General features: G+C 37.3%; 4 protein-coding genes across 5 annotated transcripts; 2 read left to right on the forward strand and 2 right to left on the reverse strand.

The window, feature by feature from the left end:
• The first annotated feature begins 4,163 nt into the window (after window positions 1–4,163).
• LOC129320758 (probable beta-1,4-xylosyltransferase IRX10L) lies at window positions 4,164–8,167 on the forward strand. 2 transcript variants are annotated; one of them, XM_054966338.1, is made up of 4 exons: window positions 4,164–4,798; window positions 6,374–6,762; window positions 6,908–7,149; window positions 7,447–8,167. In XM_054966338.1, the coding sequence occupies exons 1-4, from the start codon at window positions 4,693–4,695 to the stop codon at window positions 7,958–7,960; spliced, it is 1,251 nt and encodes a 416-aa protein (XP_054822313.1). In that variant the 5' UTR covers window positions 4,164–4,692; the 3' UTR covers window positions 7,961–8,167. The 2 variants fall into 2 exon arrangements, with proteins under 2 accessions (XP_054822313.1, XP_054822314.1); XM_054966339.1 differs by having other exon boundaries at window positions 4,165–4,798; window positions 6,369–6,762.
• Window positions 8,168–9,507: 1,340 nt separating this feature from the next.
• LOC129319448 (chromophore lyase CRL, chloroplastic-like) lies at window positions 9,508–13,273 on the reverse strand. The gene is made up of 9 exons (XM_054964519.1): window positions 12,731–13,273; window positions 12,564–12,613; window positions 12,196–12,256; window positions 12,058–12,093; window positions 11,785–11,835; window positions 11,157–11,249; window positions 10,541–10,645; window positions 10,152–10,244; window positions 9,508–10,018 (listed from the first exon to the last, which is right to left on the reverse strand). The coding sequence occupies exons 1-9, from the start codon at window positions 12,899–12,901 to the stop codon at window positions 9,878–9,880; spliced, it is 801 nt and encodes a 266-aa protein (XP_054820494.1). The 5' UTR covers window positions 12,902–13,273; the 3' UTR covers window positions 9,508–9,877.
• Window positions 13,274–19,523: 6,250 nt separating this feature from the next.
• On the reverse strand, window positions 19,524–22,443 carry LOC129320457 ((+)-neomenthol dehydrogenase-like). The gene is made up of 4 exons (XM_054965922.1): window positions 22,165–22,443; window positions 21,390–21,648; window positions 20,886–21,080; window positions 19,524–20,257 (listed from the first exon to the last, which is right to left on the reverse strand). Exons 1-4 carry the CDS (start codon window positions 22,254–22,256, stop codon window positions 19,862–19,864), a joined length of 942 nt encoding a protein of 313 aa, XP_054821897.1. The 5' UTR covers window positions 22,257–22,443; the 3' UTR covers window positions 19,524–19,861.
• LOC129319760 (pentatricopeptide repeat-containing protein At5g61800-like) lies at window positions 22,291–25,377 on the forward strand. Its single transcript, XM_054964831.1, has 2 exons — window positions 22,291–22,368; window positions 23,755–25,377. Exons 1-2 carry the CDS (start codon window positions 22,291–22,293, stop codon window positions 25,375–25,377), a joined length of 1,701 nt encoding a protein of 566 aa, XP_054820806.1.
• Window positions 25,378–25,689: the final 312 nt, after the last annotated feature.

Consider the following 25,689-nt stretch of genomic DNA (forward strand, 5'->3'; position numbering starts at 1 on the left):
GTATTAAAATTAAATGTCTGTACTATTTAAATCATTAAAATTCAGATTAATGGTTATAAATTTATATTTTACTTAATATTAATAAATCAGTAAATTTATTTAAATTGTTGATTTATATTGTAATGGTTTAGATGGTACAGATAGTTAATACATGTATTAAGCATAATTATTAAATTTAAATTCTCGAGAAACATTTAAATTTTACCTCTACGAGAGCCGCTCGACTCGTCGCACTGTAATCGGACCTTGTTTTTTTTATACATCGCTTTTGCAGTTCGTTTGAAAAATAAGCATACTCTTTTCAGACTATCATATGAGCCATTTTATAAAAATTTTATTTAACACAAAATATATGACATTGGGTGGATGTTGTATATATATATATATATATATATTTCAATTATGCCTCTATTCTCTTGAGTAATTAATGAAGATATTTTAAATTAAATTAAATATTATATTTATTATACTCAGTGGTATAATTAAAAATATTTGAAAATAAAAAAAAGATTTCAACAAACTTTTTTTAAGAGAAACAAATTAGTTAATAATAACTCATATTTCAGTTCGGAGGGATTAGTTAGCAATTTGTAAATCGCATTTTTTTTTGTTTATATGAGATATTATTTTTAATTTTGTGTACAAATCATGGAGGGAGGAGATTTTAAATTCTGCAAACGAGTAATGCATTTTATGCTCACCATGTTTGATAAAAAATGCAAACAAATATTAAGACACAAAATACTCTATTTTGTTGGCATTGTTTTTTTGCAAAAAAAAAAAGACATAAACTAAGTCTCAAGACTTGTTGGGGCCAAGACATGATTTCAAATTTAAATATTACTTATTGAAGTGTACTAATAGGTCATCTACCAATAAAATACTCATATTAATAACATGATTTAATTTTACAATTTTGCAAGTTATGAGTCAAGTTTTTACCACTGGAACCAGTCTTTATTGGCCTTGTAGGTGTTGTCCTTCACAGCTTTTATCATCCAGGTATCCATAGAAGATTTTTTTTTATTTTGAGAATTTTATTGAAAGCCCTTGCATATGATGTAATTCAGCTAAGTTCCGAAAAATTTAAATTTTCATTGCAGGCATGGAGGACTGAAAAAATAAATTATTTCAAATAAGTAACCAAAATGCTCTTCAACTATAATTAGCATTGTTGAAGTAACAAGTAGAATTATAATTGGGTTTTACAAGTAACATTACTATAATAAATACAAATTAGTATTATTCTCATAACATTACTTATAAAAAACGTAATTTAATTTGTTATCCTAATAATATTACTTATAAAAATTATAACCCAATTTGCTATTATAATAATATTATTTATAAAAATTGTAACTTAACTTGTTATTTTATTAATGTTACTTATAAAAATTATATTTTTACTCGTTATTTTAATTATATTATTTATAAAAATCATAACCTAATTTATTATTATAATAATGTTACCTGTAAAAATTATAATTTGTATTGTTATTTTAGTAATATTATTCGTAAAAACAACAACCCTACTTGTTATTTTAGTAACGTTGGTCATAATTGAAGGGTATTTTGATCATTTAATTAAAAAAAAATATTTCATTCCAGTTCTTTAGACCTGCAGTAATTTTAAAATTTTTTCTGGCTTCAATTAAAATTACGTCACAGCTAAAAGTTTTTAATGAAATTCTCCTGTTTTGTTTTTGTCTGAACTTGAAACCAGAAAGTAACATCCATCAAATTGTTGCTGCTTTTGAGGTGGGCTCGTAATAACCTTTTTTGTTTTCATCACACAATCTCTCTTTTTTTTTTTTTTTTTTGGTTGGTGGCGGGCACAAGACTCAAGCGCCGCATTGAGCGAGGCGTCATTGGATTATAAAGCTACTGAATTTTTTCAGTTTTTTTTTTAATAATTTTTTTCAGTTTTAAAATATATGCAGTGTGCTAAAAAATACATGTTGGATATTTTTAAACGGGCCTGACACAGATCTTAGGGCCTTGCTCTCCAGCTGTAGCTGAGCAGTTGGGTATACGGTCATTGGACTTAACTGGGCTGGCAGAGGGGCTTGACAACATGGTTTTTCTCCTCGTGCAAAAACTATCAACCCACTTAAAGGCAAGAAAACGAGAGTCAACCTCACCAAACCTTCATTGAACAGTTACCCAATAAATAATAATAATAATAATAAAGGCTTCACCGATCAAGCGAAGATGTTGGAGTGAATTTGAATATTGAGAAGATCAATTGAAAATAATATCATTACAAAATTTTTATTGCATTTACATAAATTTAAATTTAAGATTTCATATTTAAAAAATTATAACTAGCTACTTTTTTTAGAACTACCGTTTATTAACAATCAGATTTCTTTTTTTTTTTCCAACTAGGAATTTGTATCACATACAGTATGTGGTACGCTTTTAATTTAATAAAAATTGTTGAATATATATTTTAAAACTTCTTAAAATTTGAGTATACAAAACGGGAACAAATTGTTGTCATGATAAAATATGTATTAATACCGTGACAAATTACACTATGGATGATATTTTCTTTAGATTTTGTACAATATACTAAATATGCTTGATTATAATAATATAAATGAAAATATTCAAAACGTCTGTGAATATTTCTCTTCCCATTAACATCCGGTTCACAAATTAGGATTTCTCTTCATATTTTGAAATTTTGAAAGTATAGAGCAGGGATACAGAGTACATAATGAAAGTGCATAGCTGGGGAATAATACATTAGTATGTCCGGAAATTTCTGTATTTTTTTTGAATAAAAGGCTTCAGCAAAACCATATAGGTACACTAGATCCCAACCATGTCTAAAGCCATAAGGCTTTTACAGTGATCTGATGAATAATTTAAAATCATAACATTAAAGTTTTCCAAATAAGGTCTACACATCAGGAAATTAGCGCAATTATTTGCTTGTCTATACATGTGGTCGAAAGTGACTATCCAATTTCTTGTAATGAGATCTTTAATTTTTTTTTGATCATGTTAAATAAAGGATGATCTTTAGAATAGCTATGATTAATGAGTGACAGTGCCTCCATTAAGTCCAAGTAGACGTTGACATTGCTAAATTTTTTATTCTAACAAAGGTTGAGGCCTTCATAAATTCTCATGAGTTCTGCAGTGGAGTTAGGGTGGTAACTGAGAAATTTGTGAAAGCCTTTAATTCGATCATCCTTGTCGTCCTTGATAATACCCCTACAAGTGGTAGCTCCATTTGTGCCGACTGAGCCATCAATATCTAGTCTAACCCATCTAGAATCTGGAGGGTTTTATTTGACTTCATGTCTAAAAACTCCTTTGTTCAAGTATTTAAATTTGGAGAGAAGCTTTAGATCGTTATTCACTTATTGGGTGCTGGAAAATGTGATATCATTATCATGTTTATTATCTTCAGAGAAGAGTTTATTGCATCTAACTTTTCAAATGTTCCAGCAAGCTTAGACAAAAAGTCCTTGCCAGGGTGTTTTTTTAGTATTTCGACTACCGACTTCATTTCTTGCATTACAAAGTATCCAGTCTTGCAATCCTAAAGAGAAGAACGTATAAAATTTTGTATGATTGACTAAGTTAATCCATATCTTTTTAGCTTATTCACAATCTTTCAAAATATGAATAAAAGAATCAGAGCAATTACAACCAAAAGGACATGAGCGTTATTGCAAAGGATGTCCATTGACTTGCGTGTAGTTATTTTGTAGGTGATTTCAAACAATCTTTCAAAAGAAGTATTTTATTTTTTCATATGTGGCCACTTTCAAATTTTTGTCCAAATATTATAGTTATTTTGATTCTTATGAATCTCTATAACTCTATAAACAGATTTGATAGAGAAGTTATCATAAAAAAAGTTTTTAAAAGAGAACATCATTTTCATTCTGTTGATTAGGAGGCCAAACAAGTAAGATCTTGTTACTGACGTCTGGAAATTTCTGTTAAATGCGGGATTTTATGCGATAAATCGCGTGTCAAGACACGGAAAGAAATATGGACTTTTTATGCCTACAGATTTGCCTTTTCTGGTAAAATTTTTATAACTTGTGCTAATAATAATTAAATAAGAAGGTTTTAGTCAGGGCATTTTAAACATAAATTGAAATTCTGAAGAAAACCAATTCCACACGCGGAAGGACAGCATTGGTCGAAGAAATATGAGCCAGAAGACGAACGTTAAGGCGTTGAGCCTCACAGCGTGATGTAGCTGGGTTTAGGTGTGTATATGGTAGTCTGAGATGGACTGCTCATCCACCCGCCGAAAAAGAAATCGAAGGAATCAGAAATTTTCAAATCCAGTTGCTTCTCCTTCTGCAACAATCCACAATTTCTCACGTTAATTTTTAGAGTAGTTGAAACCCTTTTAACTCTGTTTCTTGAAAGCCAATATTCTCTCCCTTCTTCCGCCAAATCTGTCTCTCTCGTTGCTGCTGAGATGAACCCATATTTCCTTTCTTCAAGCGGAGCCTCAAAAGCCCAATTGCTAAGAAATCTCCCACAACTACTTTGCCTTGTGACGTCTTAACCTTCTTCCTCTTCTTCTGCTGACTAAAATTGACTTCCTGCCATTCTTCTACTCGCTTCTTGCAGCTATATTTGTGACCGACTTTCCCTCTTCTTCTGCGTCTATCAGTAAGATTCCTTCAATCAAACACTTCCGGGGGGATCAAAATGAATGTTAGGAAATGGGGTTTCGTTGGGCTTCTTTGTGTTGCTTTTCTCTGTACAAGTGGTGCTGTAGAGGGGGGTCGAAATCAACCTACTGAAAGAATTTCAGGTGCAATTTCTTTTATGGATCCATTTCGTTTTTCGATTTATTTTATCTTCAAGTTCGTATAATTTGGCAGTTTTGTTATCTTCCCTTGATTTAGCGCTGTTGGCTGTAGTCGATTTTATTTTGGTCGTGATCGAATCCTTTAGAGTTGTGGTCTTAAGCGGTGCTCTGTCGGATTCTTCTGACATGTATTCAATCAAGATCTACTTTAGACCGAGGTTCATTCAGATATCTGCATAAGCTGTTGACTATCTTTTTGGTTCTTGCCAAATTTATGTCTAGTAGTCTCGATATTGATCTTTGTTCTTAAGCATCGCGTGAAACACCAGTCCTAAAATCACATTTTGAAGTTGCCAACGTACTAGTTAATCCTGCACACTGAATTTCTTGTTTGGTTTACTATTTTGAGGGTGGGCGCAGTTCCTTCACTGAGCATAACCACTTTAGGAACCGACATTTTGAAGCTGTTTCAGTCGTAATAGATAATTGATGATATAGAAGCCGTTATTAGTCTCATCACTTGAATATTGAATTAATAGAGTGGCTCTATCTGCTGTATTTGGGTCAGCTAAGTGTTTGCTATGTCAACATAGGGTCTTGTTGGGGTCAATTTTCACTATGATAGGTTATGCAGGCTGATAGGAGGTCATAAAGCTTTCTGTTCTCTTGGTGATGTCATGCCCTAGCCAGACTCATACCCTTTATTTGTCTCAGAAAATGCATTACTTTGGTATATGGAGCGATTGGTTTTTGGGGAGACACCTATTAATTTGTTCCCGACCCTTTTCCTTTTGGTTATTCATCTTGAGCCAATGTCAGCAGCCATCCCAGGGGTTTGGAAAAATTATAGCTGCATAGTTTGCAGACATTTTAAAGATTGCATGGTGAGTTGGAGCATGAATGTATTTTATACACTGCCTCTCTTTTCATATTAGCATGTGCAATTCCTGATTTTTGATAAATGGATGTTGGGTTGGCCACACCCTCTCAAAAGAAGATTCATATACCCTTACTCTTATTTCTTGTAAGAGTGAAGGAAAATATCAGTCATTGCCAATGTATATTGTTATTTTTTTTTAAACCAACTGTATTGTTAATTGTTATTGAAATGATGCAATATTGGGCGCTATATAGCAGCAGGGAAAAGATGAGTGAAGTGAAAGTTAAATGCCCTAATTAATCTGATACATCTGAAGGTGACTCTTCTAATGATGTGGATGTCAGACATGAGTTTGAATATTTGTAGTCCTTTAAATTTGATTTGGTTTTTGTCATTTATTATTTTATTTTGACAATCATGAGTATGCTAAAGCATGTATTTCTATGACTAAGACATATGCCTGCCCAAATATACAAATATGTACCTGTTTGTTTGAAATTTTAATTTCAAGTCGCTGACGAGCAGACCTCTCTACAAGTTCTCAGAGCCTTTCATAAGGAAACCTGTTACAGTGATAAACTTGACAGGAATACAAATCCGATAAACTTCTGTGTGATTAAAAGCACTTCCAAATTAATATTATGTTTCATTTGTATAATCGAGGCTAATTTTCTATGCTATGGTTGAACCAAGTCCAGGTAGTGCTGGTGATGTGCTAGAAGATGATCCAGTGGGAAGGTTGAAGGTTTTTGTTTATGAACTTCCTAGCAAATATAATAAGAAAATTCTGCAGAAAGATCCAAGATGCCTCACTCATATGTTTGCAGCTGAGATCTTTATGCATAGATTTCTCTTATCTAGTCCTGTTCGAACCCTTAATCCTGAAGAAGCTGATTGGTTTTACACCCCTGTATACACCACCTGTGATTTGACACCTAATGGGCTTCCTTTACCTTTTAAATCACCGCGAATGATGAGAAGTGCTATACAGCTTATTTCTTCAAACTGGCCTTATTGGAATCGGACTGAAGGGGCAGATCATTTCTTTGTGGTTCCTCATGACTTTGGTGCATGTTTCCATTATCAAGTAAGAAATTTAGTGGATCATATTATAATTTTATTTAAAAGAAGATTATTGTGGTGTGCTTCTGAAGTAATATTTCTCAAGTATATCAGATTTGTCTGTTAGTGTTGAACATGAAAACATAAAACTTTGTCACGTTTTGTTCCAGGAAGAGAAGGCAATTGAAAGAGGAATTCTGCCATTGCTACAGCGTGCTACCTTGGTTCAGACTTTTGGACAGAGGAATCATGTGTGCCTGAAAGAGGGCTCAATCACCATTCCTCCATATGCTCCACCACAAAAAATGCATACCCACCTAATTCCTGAAAAGACTCCTAGGTCCATTTTTGTTTACTTCCGAGGATTGTTTTATGATGTTGGAAATGACCCTGAAGGTGGCTACTATGCAAGGTAGGTTTCATTCTTAAAGCATACATGCCTAAGAATGCTAACTTGCATCCTATAATTGAAAATATAATTATAATTTAATTAATGTATCTTGTTATTATGGTTGAATTACCCAAACAAATCAATCAAAATGGAACTTAGTCCTTTGGTGATCTAAAGTTGATTCTTGAGATTCCATTTAAAAATCAAGGAAAAATATGTTTAAAGTCTGGTACTATGCATGGATGTTTTCATAATGCAAAACAAACACAACTACAATAATCTAATCTGTCAAAGTTGTTGTATCTTGAAAATTTTCAGAGGTGCGAGAGCAGCTGTGTGGGAGAACTTTAAGGACAACCCGCTTTTTGACATTTCCACTGAGCATCCAACCACATATTATGAGGACATGCAACGAGCAGTGTTTTGCCTGTGTCCACTTGGCTGGGCTCCTTGGAGTCCTAGATTGGTTGAAGCTGTGATATTTGGCTGCATCCCTGTTATCATTGCTGATGATATTGTCCTACCATTTGCTGATGCAATCCCATGGGAAGAGATCGGTGTATTTGTTGACGAAGAGGATGTCCCAAAGTTGGATACTATACTCACATCAATCCCACCAGAAGTAATATTAAGGAAGCAGAGATTGCTGGCAAACCCTTCCATGAAGCAAGCTATGCTATTCCCTCAGCCTGCTCAACCAGGAGACGCTTTCCATCAAGTTCTAAATGGTCTGGCACGTAAATTGCCACACAACAAGAGTATATACTTGAAATCAGGAGAGAAGATTTTGAATTGGACTGCTGGCCCTGCGGGTGACCTGAAACCGTGGTAGAGGTTATAGCAGTTTTTTCTTTGAGGCAATTAGGATTCTTTATGTTGCTTGGTCAATCCTCCAAGTGTCCATAGGGGTTGGTTGTAATTCAGCTGCTGGTTTCAATATTCATTGTAAATTTTGATAATTTTGCCAAACAATATATTAGATGTGTTGTCCATTTGCAGCTATGGAGTTTTATTTCGTTATTATACCTTGCTTTTGATATTTCTTTCATTGCACGTTTCTTAATCCCCTGCCCTTGATAGTTTGTATAAAAGGAAGGTGTTAAATTTTGTGTTTTTATTTTTTTAATCACCCCTCTGCTAGGGGTGTTGAGTGTTAAAAAAGCTTGAGGTTAGATGATGGTATGATATCTGGTTGTTTTAGAATTAGAGCGCGTCTGGTAAGGACGTAAGGTAGTTTCAAAGCTAATAATGATTACTTGTAGCATTCGTCTTTCTCCCGTATGATTATTTTATATTAACAAGTGGTTCATTGCTAATTAATCGTGGGTTGACCATCATGCCCATCGCCGCCTCCAACAACCGCGTATTTTTCTTTTCTTGGCTTCTTTACGGGCAAACTTTTCATTTACACGAGTGGAATACTTCTAATATCGCTAGATAATTTTGAAGGGAATTTACCTCAAGGTGATAAATGTGTGGTTTATATATCTCAGTTACTAATTCGATTGGCAGTGAATTTCATCGAGAACTTTTTCTTTGACGACATAAGCTGGTGACGAATGGGCATAATAAAGTAGATATTGTCGTACAATGAGAGAACCTGGAAGCTGCGGGACTCTATGGAAGCAAATCTTTTTCATGCCAATGGAAATTTTGCGACTTTCTTCATCCTTTTGCTTCGAAATTGCCATTCTTCTATTTATGCTTCACCTCCCTCTTCATCCCAATCCACACCAACACCATCATCGATCATCATACTTCATGAGCACTGTACTGAGGGTTTCCGTACGTCCAAGCAAGCCTCTAACTTCCGTTACCGATTCCCTTCACGTTTTCTCTCAACGGTTTGAAGTTTTATAATATCAGAGTTCTCTCAAGCCCCAAAGATAACAATGAGCCGCATTTTCACAAACTAATTTTTAATGGATTTACTAATCTAAAGTGAACTAGTGTCGTCATACCCTTGTGCTTCTAATAATGCTGCAGGTATATTAAAACACCTTTTGTGAAAGGGCCTCGTAGTCGTAGATACTTCTACACTGGTGATCGCTTCACCTCCACTCATAAGAGTTGCAACAGCAAGTTCTACCATTCTAGGTTGAATCGAGGAGTTTACTTCCGTTATAAGCAGATGAATCGAGGAGTTTTGCTTGAGTTTTATTTGCTTTATACGGTTGATAATGGTTCTCATTTAAATGGAACATTCATTTTCAAAGACCGAGGTCCACCCGTGGCGAATCAATCATCTTTTTTTTTCCCCTTATTTCTATTTGGGTGAATAACCAATCAAGTCTTTCTTACGCAATAGAACCATAAAGCAATCTCGGGCTCTCGGCCTATGCCCTGTCAGCCAATAAATAAGCAGATGATGCAACCACATGGAGAAAAACTGCTTCCTGGAGCCTAAACATATCTCTGCATGGACATGCTAGAAAATTCATGCAATCTGACCGATTAAGAAAACAACGAGCTATTTATTGGCTGTTGCAGTAAGATATTACTGCTGACTAACTTAGACCTACGAAAAAGGATATTGCAACGGCGTAAAAATAGAACAATTACACATTCATGAAAGGCACGATTTGGGGTCGCTCCACAATGATTCAAGATCATTCTCTTCAACTGTCTCCATTTCCTATGTCCGTTGCCTTAACAGTAGCTTCATCAAATTATAACAAGACCAGTTGGAGAATACGGTTACTTCCTCTCGAAAGGATCCTGTAACAAGATACATTCATGAGGAATTTTTTCATTCTTGCAAGATGAATGAACCTTCTATTCTTCTCTCCATGGACGGCGGAGGGGGGGAATTCAAGGGAGAAATCATATCGTTGAAACTGGAGGTAGGTGCAGGCTTGAACTCATAAGGTCCTTCCTTCGGTCCCCAAACCTGAAATCAGATATGAAACTGAATAATGCCAAATCTTTTTCCCCTCAGATAAATGCCTATTCACAGTAGCCATTACAGTCACACATTTTGACAAACTAGCTAAAAAATTGCAGAATCAGCTAACAAAACTAACTTGATTTCCATCATCATCATAACCCCTATCCCAGGTATGTATCTCCTTATTTTTCATGACAGCAAGTTGTGTAGTACAGTAGGATGCTCCATTCTGCAATAACAAAGGACAATATATTATACAGAATTGGAATAACCCCCTCGAAAATGAAAGGGGGTTTGCAGTTTGAGAACAAAAGGAAGGGGGAAAAAACAACTGCGAGAAAAAAGACAAAATTTCAAAACCCAAGTTCAACAGGGCTTGTACCGATCCAAGTATTCTAAATTTTATACAATATATTGACACTAAAACCAGATTCAACACAACACCAGTGAGCCAACTTGTGCACAGAAAAGTGGTGCACAGATAGGGGATGGGTTCTATAACGAAACAGTTTAACCAAAAATTACCCATGAATTAGGAAACCCGCCAGGAGGGGTTGAGCCTTCATATAAGCAACGTTTTCCACGTGGACAACGCTTTAGATGTATTGTTGTCAAATGCTCTGCAATGTCCTGCAAACCATGCTACACTTCCTCAGAAGATACCCATGCCTATGCAGTTAATGGATACCATCTATGCCTGAAATCCCTTCCATAACATATTCATTTTAAAATTTACTTTGTTAATCTTTTGACAGTATATCGTGTCTCAATTTCATTTATTCAGCCAACTTCTGTAATATTTTACTAAGATCCTAAGATTTTCATTTTTCTAATCAATCTCTTTTCTCTCCAGACTCTTCATTTTAATTTTTTGTCGCTATACACTACCTTTTATAAACATCCAAATATCATTTCATCATCAATCTGATTTGCTCCCCCCCCTCTCTTCCTCAAGTGCGCTCACACATACTGACCTGAGGTTAGAAAGTCAGTGATGAAGTTTCAATTCAGTGATATTGTATGAAATAAATATAAACTATGTTGCTGAAAATCAGATACAATTAACTAATGTCTAGAAAAGTTTATATGGCCTTGTGCCCTTAAACTAGGATCTTGGCATAGACATAATTTAATGCTTTACCCCAATGACTTCTTCTTGCTGTGGACGTTGATCCTTTGAGCGATCACAAAAATTTTTGTACTCCTCCATGTCTCTGATGGCATATGTATTTAACTACAATTAATAGAAGCAAGCATTCAGACAATAATTCAAAACAATATATAATGTCCATCAATTAGTACCAAGAATCAGAATACAATTGTCTTCCAAAGATGAGGTTTTCAGCTTCCTCTTCCAAGAGAACTTCAACAAAACCTAGCTACATTTTAGACCACTTACTTTTAGTTGCCAAATGAATAAGAAACATTAAAAAGTCAAAAAAGTTCAGAGGAGAGGTATTCCTCTAGGTAAGGGAACATAGATGGTCCAAAATAAGGGAGCAGGGGAGAAATGCATGAGAACATATACTCTTTAAATATTATTCCAAAGAAAAATAAAGCTTCATTCCCTTTAAAAAAGTGATTCTCAAGGATTATGTGGCAAAATTTAACTAATTTTCATGGAATAAACTCTTCACAATTATTAAATGAGGGGGAGAGAGCACCATAGAACCATAAAATAGCAACCATACCAAGTTCCATACAGATAAGTGCAAACAGCTAAAAGAATCACAATGAGGACAACATCTTTAAAGCGGTCGCATACAAACCTCAACATCACATTTCAACTCTTTTGGACAAGGTTTCACCATGAAAAACCTCTGCAAGAAAATGATAGATGATAATTTAGATCGTGCACCATAGGGAAAACTAAAATAATAAGGAGCAGTGCGGTAAAAATTCCCAGAAAGTCAAGGACTATACATTGTGGAGATGTCTTGCTCATGTTCAGTTTTTTTAGCCACTGGCTCATGTTCAGATTTGAAGTATGAACTAAGAGAAAATAAATTTGAACAAAAATTCGCATCAGATATGCGAGCTACCTGCCGAAATGGCTTTTGTGGAGTCCTCCAAAATGCCTATACGCACAAAACATTCATTGAGCAACTTACGAGATTTAGATCCAAAAGGAAGTAAAATTGTTCACAATGAAGATACTAGTAGACTTGTATTTTATTCACCTGTTCAAAATACATGACCTTTGAACCATCCACTAGTTCTGCCGCAGGGCATGTGAGCATTCTGCGAAAATTAAAGATCAGTGATGCATTTATGAGTGGATTTCTTCTGCAAAGAAATTAATTAAATAAATTCAGTCACCACCCCCTCCCTGTTCTCCTTCTCAGACTAAAAACTTTACAGAGGGAATCGTGAAGAAATTATGGTACCATGGAATGCAGCTTCGGAAACGGTCAAATGTGTTGGTATTGCAAAGGTACTGAAGCTAATTATAATCTGACACTTCCGGAAGTAAAATAGGCGAAACAGAAGATGCTAAAGGACAGACAACGATAATGATGCCAGAAATTGGAAAGAATGAATAACATACCTAATATTGAAATAATTATCCGGGTCTCTGGACGCTTGCTCTTTCGAATACTACACCAAAAAGTCCTCAAAAATTAAGCACAAAAATAGAGGAAAAGATCATTTACCACACACACACACACAACAAGCTACAAGTAGTAGTAGAGCAAATATGAGAAGACGATTAACCTTTTCGCCAGCGAGGGACTGAGAGACAATACGGGCATGGTCCCAACGTGTGGTAGACTTACTCAGTCGCTTCACCAGAAGTGCACCTCCAAGAAGTATTAGAGTCTTCATCACCAGTCCTCGAGCACGGTTCCATCCATTGGAATCGTTCGAATCCGACTCTTTACCCATGTCAACTGTTCACTATACAAATAATATTCCGCGAAATTGATGAATCATCTAAATCTAGCTATTTTTAATACATCCATCATCGTCTTCATCTTCGCTCAAAATTGTAATTCCCAAGACGAGAAGACGGAAGTACAAAAAGAATCAAGAAACTTTGAAGGTGAAGCAGAATACGGTTTGGGAAGAAAACCAAGAAACTCGCCGAATTTTAAGTAACAGGAGCAGAAGCATGAAAGGGGAGATTGCAGCCTAGCTGCTTCGTCAATCTTCACTGGAATGAGAAAGGCTAATCATCTTCAACCATCCAGAGATAGAGGCACGGACCTCAACCTTTGTAAGATCACTTCCCCGCCATCAATTGGGTTAACAAGAATTAGTCTGAAATAAAATGAACATATAAGATCTCGTTTTCTTTTATCTCCCGTGTAAAAATTTTCTTTTTCACAGAACTTATTTATCGCATTAAATTTTAATAATTAAATTAGAGGTTATATAGACTATAAATAACCAACTTCTTTTGCTTTTTTTAGGACCGAACAGAGTTTCTTACAAGATGCTCGTTGCGGCTTTAAATTTAGAGTGACTAAAAGATACTTAAATCATTAAAATATCTAAAATAAAAATATTTTTCTAAATATACTTCTATTTGAAAAAAATGAACTTGAAAACAACAATTTCTCATAAACTACGGATTGAACATGCAACGTGATTTTGAAAACAAAAAAAATTAATACTATACCATTTTATGAAAAATGATGGTCATGGATGGAGTGCGTAATTTTCTCATAAACATGATTAGATTAAGTTATTTGGCTATATATAATATGAAAAATCAATACACAATGTTACATTTTACGTTGGAGCGATTTGAGAATGATTCTGATTAAATAAACGAGTACATTATACATCTTACTAGATTAATCTTTTAAAGAGAGAATAATGGTCCAAGACAACAAGCTCTTATAATTCAACGCAATTTTAAATCAATTCGTTATAGTTTATATACTTGATAATTTGATATGCTAAAAAGCATTCATTTTTACAGTTAAAATCCGTTTTAACACCGTCAACTATACAGAGTTGGAAGCTGATGCAGATTAATTCTGCAGCCTAGTCAATAATTATTAGGTGCTACGGAAAATTAAGAATCTCTAACACCATTTGCATCACTCTTAAATAACTACATAATCATGTAGTACATCTTAACAGTGACATGCTGATACCACTTTATAAATAAACATAAATTGTTTATAATCCAATGCTATAGGAAATTCGTACAGAACTCAATATAATTTATCATTCCCCAAGCATCAATAAAACATCAAGGTTAACTCCATACATGGTTAGTTACTTAGCTTTAACATGGATTTGATCACGAAACTGCCTAAAATCTCCTTCTGGATGTCATGCTAATAGACTTTATCTCCCTCCCCAAGGATGATAACTGCCTTTCACACATACACACTACACGGACTAGGACTTCTAAAAAGTTCTTTTCCTTTCTCGGCTTCTAATGTTGGTTGGAACATAGTGTCACACCTTATCTCAGGAAATAAAATGAATACAACAAAATATGGGAAATTCTTCTGGTATTAATCAGTAAATTGCATTGCGAAGTTCATCAGAAAACAATACAGCAGAAGTGTAGTTCAGAAAAGGAAACGATAACAGAACAGAATTACCAGAGAAAGGAGGAGGAATAACAGAAAGGAGAGAGAGACCAATTACAATCACACACTGTTTTCCACTCATTGCATGCACATGCATTTTATCCCTCTTGCCCCTCTCGTAACTTCCACGTGAGTGTTCTTGGACGAGTGCTTCTACGCAAAGCAGCCAAATCCGTGTGACCGTCATTGGGTATCGCCACGTCATGGTTCAGCTCACCACTCATCTGCTGACTCGATATAGTGGACGTGACATTGCCCTCCCCAACGAGCGTGACCTTGTCCCCAAGGTCAAAAGCAGGGTAATTATGCAGGAAAGATTGTAAATCCTCCCACGTAGGCTCAGAAATACCCTCCCAGCGGATTAACGCCTGCGTGACAGAAGAATCACCGTGTTGAACTTGTCGCGTTTGTAAAACTTCCAAAGGTTGAACTTGAGGGCCATCAACATCTGCGAGCAACGGAAGTGGTACATAGGTCGAGGTGACATCCCCATAACATCGTTTCAACAAGGAGATATGGAACACTGTGTGAATTCGAGCACTTGGAGGAAGTTCAAGACGATAAGCGACAGTACCAATCCGCTCAATGACCTTGAAGGGACCAAAATATTTAAAACCCAGCTTCTGATGTTTCCGTAATGCAACAGAGTGCTGACGATATGGTTGCAGCTTGACCAACACAAAGTCTCCAACCTGAAATATATCCTCCCGACGGTGACGGTCTGCATAACGTTTCATACGGTTCTGGGCACATTGTAGATTACGCTTGAGAGTAGTGAGGAGTAAATCACGTTCACGCAGTAAAGCATGTATGTCCGGAGGTGTATCAGCTGAGGTGTACCCACGAACTAATAAGGGTGGTTCACGGCCATAGACAGCCTTAAAGGGTGTCATGCCAATAGCCGAGTGAAAAGAGGTGTTGTAGCTAAACTCAGCCCATGGTAGCAGTTCTAACCAACGCTTAGGACACTCCTGGACAAAACATCGCAAGTACATTTCGACACAACGATTCAATGCTTCAGATTGGCCATCAGTTTCTGGATGGTAAGCTGAACTCATTTGCAACTGAATTCCTTGAAGCTGGCATAAGGCACGCCAAAAGGAGCTTGTGAAAACTTTATCCCGATCGGATACAATTGACTGTGGCATTCCATGCAGACGTATAACATGGGAGAGAAATACTTCAGCTACTTGTTTACTAGTGTAATGGGCACTCAAAGGTGCAAAATGTGCATACTTAGAAAGGCGATCTATCATCACCATGATTACTGTATACCCACGTGTAGGGGGTAAAGAGGTGATAAAATCCATTGCCACGGAGTCCCATATTTGTGATGGAATTGGAAGTGGGCAAAGAAGGCCAGCTGGAGAAATCTGAGCTACTTTGGCACGCTGACAAGTGAGACATTCTTTTACGAAGACTTGAACGTCTCTTCGCATAGTGGGCCAATACACATTAGCGGCTAAACGGCGAAATGTTCGAAATGCACCGGCATGACCTCCTATAATCGATGCATGGAATTCTTGCAAGATACGTTGGACTAGGTGTGAATCCTCATGAGGCACCACCACTCGACTCTTGAAATACAAGACACCTTCCATGACTTGGTAATTAGGATAAGAACTTGGTTCCTGAAGCACTTGAGTGCGGAGTCGCTGAAGTCTATTTGACTGACGAGCTGCCATGATTATGTCATCAAATAATGAGGAGTGGAGTTGCTGTATGGCCATATAAGTCACTCTGGACAGGGAATCAGCTGCCAAATTTGTTTTACCTGGTCGATACTCAATGGCAAACCTGTATCCTAGTAACTTGGGTAGATAAAGCTCTTGTTCAGGGGTCTGAAGAACCTGCTTATCAAGGTGTTTAAGGCTCTCTTGATCAGTGCGAATAACAAAAGGGTGACCAAACAAATAATGTCGAAACTTTGCCACAGCCTGCGTGATAGCAAATAATTCCCGAACATAGGCTGACTGAGCTTGCATTTGAGAGGAAAGTTGTTTCGAGAAATAGACAATAGGGTGTCCATTCTGACTTAATACCGCCCCAATCGCACACCCTGAGGCATCCGTTTCAACCACAAATGGCAAAGAAAAATCTGGGAGAGCCAAAACAGGGGCCTCGATCAAAGCTTTTTTAAGCAAGTCGAATGCCGATTGTGCCTCATTAGTCCAAATGAACCCATTTTTCTGCAATAATCGAGTTAAGGGCTGTGCTATCGAAGCATATTTATGAATGAATCTTCGGTAGTATTCGGTCAACCCAAGAAATCCCCTGAGTTGGGAGACATTTACAGGTGTTGGCCATTGTTGTACTGCTGCCACTTTTGAAAGATCCATAGACACGCCATTTGCCGCTACCACATGACCCAAATATTCAATTTGTGTCTGGCCAAAAGAACACTTTGATTTCTTTGCATATAATTGGTGAGCAACTAATTGCTCTAGCACTAACCCAATATGTTCGAGATGCTGAGACCAAGTGGCACTGTATATAAGAATGTCATCAAAAAATATAAGTACAAATTTGCGTAAATAAGCTTTAAAAACAGAATTCATCAAAGCTTGAAATGTAGCAGGAGCACTGGTGAGGCCAAATGGCATGACAAGCCATTCGTACAATCCTTGATGAGTTCGAAATGCCGTTTTGTCTCGGTCTGCTTCATGCATCCGAACTTGGTGATAACCAGCACGAAGATCAAGCTTTGAGTAATATTTTGAGCCACCTAACTCATCTAAAAGTTCATCCACTGTTGGCATAGGAAAAGAGTCTTTTACTGTGACCGCATTCAGAGCTCTGTAATCAACACACATTCTCCAGGAACCATCCTTTTTCTTAACCAAGAGTACAGGCGCTGAGAACGGGCTAACACTTGGCTGAATAAATCCATCTTGTAACAACTCTTCAACCATACGTTCAATTTCTGCCTTTTGACTAAAAGGATAGCGGTACGGGCGGACCTTAACAGGCCCTGTTCCTGGTTGTAAAATAATTCTGTGGTCACATTCCCTTGAGGGTGGAAGCTCGTGTGGGGTCTCAAAAACAATTGAGTATTTAGAAAGCACAGTATCCAAATCTTCTTGCAATACGTCGGACTTGTCAAGACTTAATAAACTTTCCAAGGCCATCATCTGCACCAGATACACTTCACTGATGCCTTTTGTCATATGAATTCGATGAAGTTGGTGGAGTTGGGTCATCTCACACCTAGCATCCTTTTGCCCTTTTAAAGTGACGAAATTATTATGGGCCAGAAACTTGATTGTGGCATTACTATAGTCTGCCACATGTGGGCCAAGGGTAGCAAGCCAATCCGAGCCTATCACAATGTCTGATCCGGCTATCTCAAGGACGTATGCAGAAATCAAAATCACTTGTCCACAGATTTGGACTGGAAGTTCCCTTACCAAGCCCAATCCTTGCATTAATTGTCCATTTCCTACCAAAACCTTCATGGACTTAATTGGCTCCACCGGTACCTTGAGGTGTTTAACTACTCTGGGATGAATATAACTATCAGAACTTCCGCCATCAAGCAAGACCTGTACGGACATGCCCTTGACTATCCCAGAGAACCGTATTGTAGTTCGCCCTGCAGTCCCATTATAAGCCTGTAGTGAGATGTGATGGTAGGTAGCTGTGTCCTCTATTTTTGGCGTATCTGTAGCTGTAAGGGACGGTGGGGACTCCGGTTCCTCTTTATCATCTTCATTTTGCAACCACATATATTGTCGATTCATGCATTTGTGATTTGGAGAAAATTTCTCATCACAAGTGTAACACAAACCTTTCTCTCGCCGGATCTGCATTTCTGCGGGTGTAATTTTACGTACAGCCGTCAATGGCTTAATATTGGGTGTGGGCAGTAATGGAACAGTCGATGGTTTAATGAAAGACGACCCCGCAACAGCCGTCGTTGTTGTGACAGGCTTATTTGATAGAGGGACGGCATTTCCAGCCACACCAATGTGTCCCTTGCCCTTGCTTACCCAATTTCCCAGATGGTACTTCTCATTAAACAATCGAGCTAGGCTTACTGCCTTCAATAAATTTCCCGGAGAACGAGCAACCACTTCTCGACGTAACTCTGACTTAAGACCCCCAACAAAACAATCCAAAAGAGCGTCGTCCGTCACTCCTTCAGTTCGATTAGCAAGAGTCATAAATTGTTGGTGGTAGGAGTCCAATGAATCTGTCTGAGTAAGCTTGAATAACTGTGATCTCGGATGTTCGAATTGCGTAGGGCCGAAATGAGCTTCAATAGCTTGGGTGAGACTTTCCCATGTAGTTAGTAGGTTCGATTTTAGCATCATCTGGAACCAGGGTATTGCCGCTCCATCCATATGAATTGATGCCAAAATAATTCTCTGAGGCGTGGTCATCTGATAAAATGCGAAGTACTGCTCTGCACGGAAAATCCATCCATGGGGGTCAGTGCCATCAAACCGAGGGAAATCGATTTTTACCTGTCGCTGATTCATGTAGCTGTTCGCTCCGCTTCCTCCATCTGAGCTGCCAATTTGCAACACCTTGCGTGCTTCATTATCTCTTTGTGTAGCCTCAACCATTCGAACCAGAGTCTCAACTCTAGCTTCAAGTTTCTCATGCCGAGGATTGGGTTGTCGCACCAAATTCTCTATAGTGGCCTCAAGCTTATCAACTCTAGGATTTGGAGCTCGGAGGAAATCACCAATAGCCTTCTCCAAGCGCTCCAAACGTGAATTACTGGCAGCCTCTGTTCGTTCTACTAACTCACGCATATTCTTGCTCTCAGTCTCTGTTCTCTCCACAATGTCGCGCATGCACTGCATATCAAGCTGCAGACTCTTCAGGTCATTTGATAACTCCTTCAGCCTCGTATTCTCTGCCATCGTCTCTCAACGAAAGCACCTTGTCACACCTTATCTCAGGAAATAAAATGAATACAACAAAATATGGGAAATTCTTCTGGTATTAATCAGTAAATTGCATTGCGAAGTTCATCAGAAAACAATACAGCAGAAGTGTAGTTCAGAAAAGGAAACGATAACAGAACAGAATTACCAGAGAAAGGAGGAGGAATAACAGAAAGGAGAGAGAGACCAATTACAATCACACACTGTTTTCCACTCATTGCATGCACATGCATTTTATCCCTCTTGCCCCTCTCGTAACTTCCACGTGAGTGTTCTTGGACGAGTGCTTCTACGCAAAGCAGCCAAATCCGTGTGACCGTCATTGGGTATCGCCACGTCATGGTTCAGCTCACCACTCATCTGCTGACTCGATATAGTGGACGTGACACATAGATTGCTTAAAAATTAATCTCCCGCCTTTCTGCAAAGAATTTCCCCGATACAGGTTGGTCAGGAAGAAGGGCAAGCCAGACTCCAGTATCAGCTCCTTCCTCAGCTGTAATATTTCCTGCATAACCTGTAAGAGCAGTCTTCACCCAGCCAGGGCAGTAGCAGTTGATGTAAATCTTCTGACCTTGGGGTCGCTCAGGAAGCTTTCTTGCCATGAGTCTTGTATAAGCATTGACTGCAAGTTTTGACACTGAGTAGTCGGTAAAGGTTTGAGGCCACCCATTTGACGTCCAGGTTCCATCTTCTACTTGTTGTAGGAAAGTGGACACAGTCCTATCAATCAGTTCTTCCGAAAGAGATTCCTCGTCACTTAGTTGCTCCCTCAAGGCTACATCACTGATTCGCTGTCGCTCAAGCAACCAATAATCAGTTTTTTCCCACCTCTCTTTTGGTTACAATCTGTAAAAAGGTGTGCGGGGAACCAAGGGCTCTATTGTACTTCAAAGCAGCTACAACAAATTGAAAGGCTGTACTATTATTTGAATTTTTCAGTCTCACATGTCAATTAAGGGAAAATGGAATATTGGAGTGACCATAGGAATTTTGCTGATATGTGTCATAAAGCGTAATGCTTCTCTAACACTTTCAAGTTTCAACCTTGTTAAAAGTTAATTTGAAGTAATATTAGCAAATTAGAAATAAAGAAATTTACGGATTTTAACATACAAGAACAAGGATATCTTTGTAGCGAAGACATGTTTTAGTTTAGTCCCAATAATGACAAATTCTGAATTTGAAAAGGGGGAGCAACAACAAGAAAATAGCAAATTAAATTTACCAGAAGAAAGTGTTAACGAGGGAAGGAATAAAAGATGAAGATAAACTTTGCTTCAGGATTTATCACTAAAAAAAAAAAAAAAAAAGAGGCACAGCATTGTTTACATACACACATTATATACACAAACATTTAAGTCTGTATATAACACGGAAAAGGTGTATTTTCAGGAAGCAACGTAAAGAATTTTCACTTACATTACGTCTACCATTTAGTCTACCGAGACGCGAGCTCACATTTACAATACGAGCACCAGCAGTGGAAGGCTTCATCAATGGGATCATAGTTTCAGTCATGCTCTTAACGCCATAGTAATTTGTTTCAATAACCTTAAGGGCATTTTCAACAGAGTTATCAAACCCAAGATTGAAATTAACTCCAGCATTGTTTACCTGCAGGTGATAATATTATTTAGAAACATAAATCGAGGGCCTGTTCTACTTCTAGCTTCGACTAAAATTTATTGTGTTCGATTAGAATTTCATGGTTAGAAAGTATTGATATATAAATATATATCTCTAAAGTAAAGATAACACATATAATGCAACATAAAAAGACAGTAAAGATTGAGAAGATGAAGTAGAAGCAATTAGAATGTATAAACAACTATAAAAATGCCAAGATCAGTTAGTTGGTCAATGCTTGAGCTGAAACCAGATTAAATATATGTATATAATTAAAAGAAAAAACTTGAAACTGACCAGAATATCCAAACCAGCATAATTTTTCTGTAACCACTCAGCAAAATGGTAGATGGACGAAGAATCTAAGACATCCAGCTGATGTGAAACTACGTTAAGACCACCTTCTTGCAAGACCTTAGCTGCCTCACAACCAGCACCCGCTTCCCTTGATGTCAATATAACAGTCAATCCGTGTCCAGCAAGTTGTCTACAAATCTCAAATCCAATACCTCTGTTTCCACCAGTAACCACGGCAACTGTTTCCTTAGACCACCACCTATCATTATGCAATAATAAAAAATATATATATATAATGCCATGAACTGCGGGACAGATTCTGAATTATTGTGAAGTGTAAACAGAAATCATGGTTTAAAAAAATACAAACAGCTATAGTTGCACGCCTGCTAGTGCCAATATTCTAAGGTCAAATTCAATTATCCCATTAGACAGACATGCGGACTTCTTCTCCATTTAGACGAGATACTATATTACTTGATCGAGGAAATGACAAGTTTATACATCCAAAACATTCTCCTTTTCAAGTTTTGCCAAGTTCCAACCCTTACAAGTTTCACTGTCCCTTAAATTTTACCACTCGTAAAGTCGTAATGCTGTTTGTCCTATCAGCTCTATTAGAGTATGAGTTGTTGGTAGATTTTTCGGAGTTAAAATCCAGTAAATGTTGGTTTTGGCCTTTTCGGCACTGAGCGATCATAAATCCAACAGCGAGAAGGCACAAAAATTGACTTCTTCTGAAAAGGTAAGAGAGTAAAGGAGCAAAATATCCAACCTCTGGTGATCAGAATAAGGAATGGTCCTGAGAATCGAGATCTCTTGCATCCTCTTTTCTCTTCGCTCCCCCGCTTTCTCTTTGTTCCCCATATCTTTTTCGTGTCCTATCACCAATGCTTCGGTTATGGAGCTCGCTTACTGTTTGGAGAAACTTGGAGCCTCGGGGCGGTGGGCTTTTGAGGAATTTCCCATCCCGACGTTGGTAACGTCGGAGATCCTACCCTCTTAGCGCCCCAAAGGAGCAGCTTCCCCGGCCCCGGTTACAAGTCGCTTCGTGGGCTTCCATCATCCGTTTCCTTCAATTTCTTTTGTTAATCTTTTTTTTCTTGGGCCATAGTTTACATGGTTTTGTGGTTGAGAAAAATATAGCGAGGTCCAAAACAATGATAGCTGGGTTTTTAATAAAATTTTTATAAAATAAATTATAAATAATTATAATTATAAATTTATATTATAATTTAAGAATTATATTTAATACTTAAATAATTACGTGTAATTAAAACTCATGGATTTATGATTATTTGAATTAATAATTTTAATTTATTTTTTAAAATTTTTTATTGAATACCTAATTGTTATTAATTCAATATTTTAAGATTTAATTGTTATTTTTTTATTTTATTTACATACCCTTTTTCTGTCACGAAGGAATAACAACCTATACTGAGAGTACTGACAAACTTTTATAGGAAAATCACATCTAAGGATGTTGAAAAAAGTTATTAACATGCAAGGTTCAACAATAAATATTTAATGTAACCAATGAATATATTAGGTTGTGTTAGGAACTTTTCTTTTTATTTTATTTGCAAGAATTATTACACTTCCAAGAACATCTTTCATATTTTATTAGATTCACTTCTAATTTCTCATAGGTATAATTCTATAATTTTTAATTGAATGTGATTTTTGTTCAAATTTTCTCAAAAATATGGGTACAACATATAAAAAAATATTTGAATTATTTGATAAAATTTCATTCTATATTTTCTAATAACCAATTATAAGACATTCTTATGATTTTGTTTTTTGTCAACATTTTCCTCCCGAACATTACATAAAATGTTTCTTTCACATTGTAACATAAGTTATGACCTTAAAATTTATTACTTCTTAACAAAACATGTTAAATTAAAAACAAATTAATCGTTCATTCATTTTTTTTAAATTTTAGAAGTGAATATATACTTAAACAGATTTTCATTTTGTCTAACAAGATAACACTATTATTTAAATTGAAATTTTGTAAATATTATTATCTATACCACTTCTTAAAATTTTCTTATATGTTGGCAACTTTTTTTCTTGGTCCAGAGAAACTGACTCTCTACTGGAGATGCTCCGATGAAACTGAATATGAATTGATTTGTTTTCATTCAACTGAATCGCAGTGTCACATGGAGTTCTGGCCATTAGCGAATTAGTTAGTTTATATTATGCTCAAGACTATTGGAAGTAGCTCGTCTTTCTTTCGCACGTCAACTTGGTTATGGGGCATGATTAGAAATCACTTGGGCTCCGCCAGCGTAGGTTCGAATCCTGCCGCTCACGTTTTATCCCCTGTTTTCCCCTCATAGCAATTTGAAAGGGGGGTGGATTTTGCCGCCAGCAATGCAAGTTCGAGTCCAGTTTATATGCTTCCACCGCGAGGGGATTCATGACTGACGCAAAGGAGCTGGGTTACATGAATCCCTTAAGTGGGATAAAGCAATGCAAATTCATCAAACAACTCCATCAGCTTCATGCTCAATCCATTACCTCCGGTCTCCTTTTCCTTCATCCTTCACATTTTTTGGACACTATTCTTCATACTTTCGTTTCCATTCTCATACCCGCTAACTTAGCCAAATCTGCAAGTTTCAACCCATCGAGCTATGCACTCTCTGTTTTCCGTTCCATTCCCAACCCATCAACGTTCTCGTACAACAACCTCATTCGAGTCCACAGTCTTCTTTCCACCCCTCTCTGCGCCCTCCAAATCTTTACCCTGATGCGGCGTCTCTGTGTTCCCCCTAACTTCCACACCTTCCCATTTGTCCTCAAAGCCTGCGCTCAACTTCGTGTTCATGCTCTCTCACAATCCATTCATTCACAAGCTCTCAAGTTCGGGTTCGTGGCCCATTTGTTCGTGCTGAATTCTCTCGTTCATGTTTACTCTATCCACAACCGTATCGATGATGCCTACCAAGTGTTTGCGGAAAGTTCTGACAAGGATGTTGTCTCTTACAATGCCATGATTGATGGGTTTGTCAAGACTCAGCAGATTACGCGGGCACGTGAGATGTTTGACCGAATGCCAGTACGTGATGCTGTGTCTTGGGGCACAATGATTGCTGGTTATACCCAGGCTAATTTGTGCAATGATGCACTTGAACTCTTCAATAAGATCCTTGTTTTAGAACTTCGGCTAGACAACATCGCATTGGTCTCCGTTCTTTCTGCTTGTGCTCAGCTGGGGGAATTAGAACAGGGAAAAATTGTTCACGAGTACATTACCCGAAATGGTATTCGAGTTGATTCCTTTTTAACCACTGCTTTGGTGGATTTTTATGCCAAGTGTGGATGTCTTGAGGCCGCAAGGACTATATTCGATTCAAGTGCTAATAAAAATGTGTTTACGTGGAATGCAATGCTTGCCAGCCTTGCGATGCACGGGAAAGGTTCAATTTTACTGGATTACTTCTTTAGAATGATTGGAGCTGGAATTCAACCTGATGGAGTGAGCTTCCTAGCTGTTTTAATGGGATGCAGCCATGCAGGTCTGCTTCATGAAGCTCGGAAGCTCTTAAATGAAATGGAACCTGTATATGGGATTCCTCCGGAGCTCAGACATTATGGTTGTATGGTGGACATGTTAGGGCGGGCAGGTTTGATTGGAGAAGCAATGGAACTCATAAAAGGAATGCCATGCGGTGGGGATATTTTTGTGTGGGGAGGATTGCTCGGAGGATGTAGGACTCATGGGAACCTTGAGATTGCAAAGAAAGCAGCCCAACAAGTGATGGAGATAAAGCCAGAAGATGGCGGGGTTTATTCCATCATGGCCAATCTTTATGCCTACACAGGGCAGTGGGATGATGTAGTCAAGATTAGAAGATTGTTGAGTGCCAATAAGAGGGCCAAGAAAATCATTGCCTTTAGTTTGATTAGATTGAATGACGACCATGACCTTGAGTCTGAGAATGCGGACAGCATGACATCCTTAAACTGATGGTAGGATTGGATCTATCTACAATTGGATTTAGTTCAGTGAGGACAGTTGAGGCCTCAAAGGTAAGACAAAATACAAGTTTATAGCCCAGATTTTATTCATTCCCAGTGTGACTTTCACACACAGAGTTTGGTAACTGTATAGTCTTTTGGTTATGTGTGGTATGTGAAATGAACAGGGACTATTGTAATATTATTGCGGGCTTGTGAATGTTGTAACGTTCTAAAATTTTAATTTGAGAAACTAATTATTAATTAAAGGATAAATTAGTAATTTAGTGGATTGATTAGATAATCAGGATTTTGGATGGCA

Source organism: Prosopis cineraria, unplaced genomic scaffold, assembly GCF_029017545.1.
Source record: "Prosopis cineraria cultivar Desert tree isolate PC_DT_omini unplaced genomic scaffold, ASM2901754v1 PC9, whole genome shotgun sequence".
NCBI classification, from domain to species: Eukaryota; Viridiplantae; Streptophyta; class Magnoliopsida; order Fabales; family Fabaceae; genus Prosopis; species Prosopis cineraria.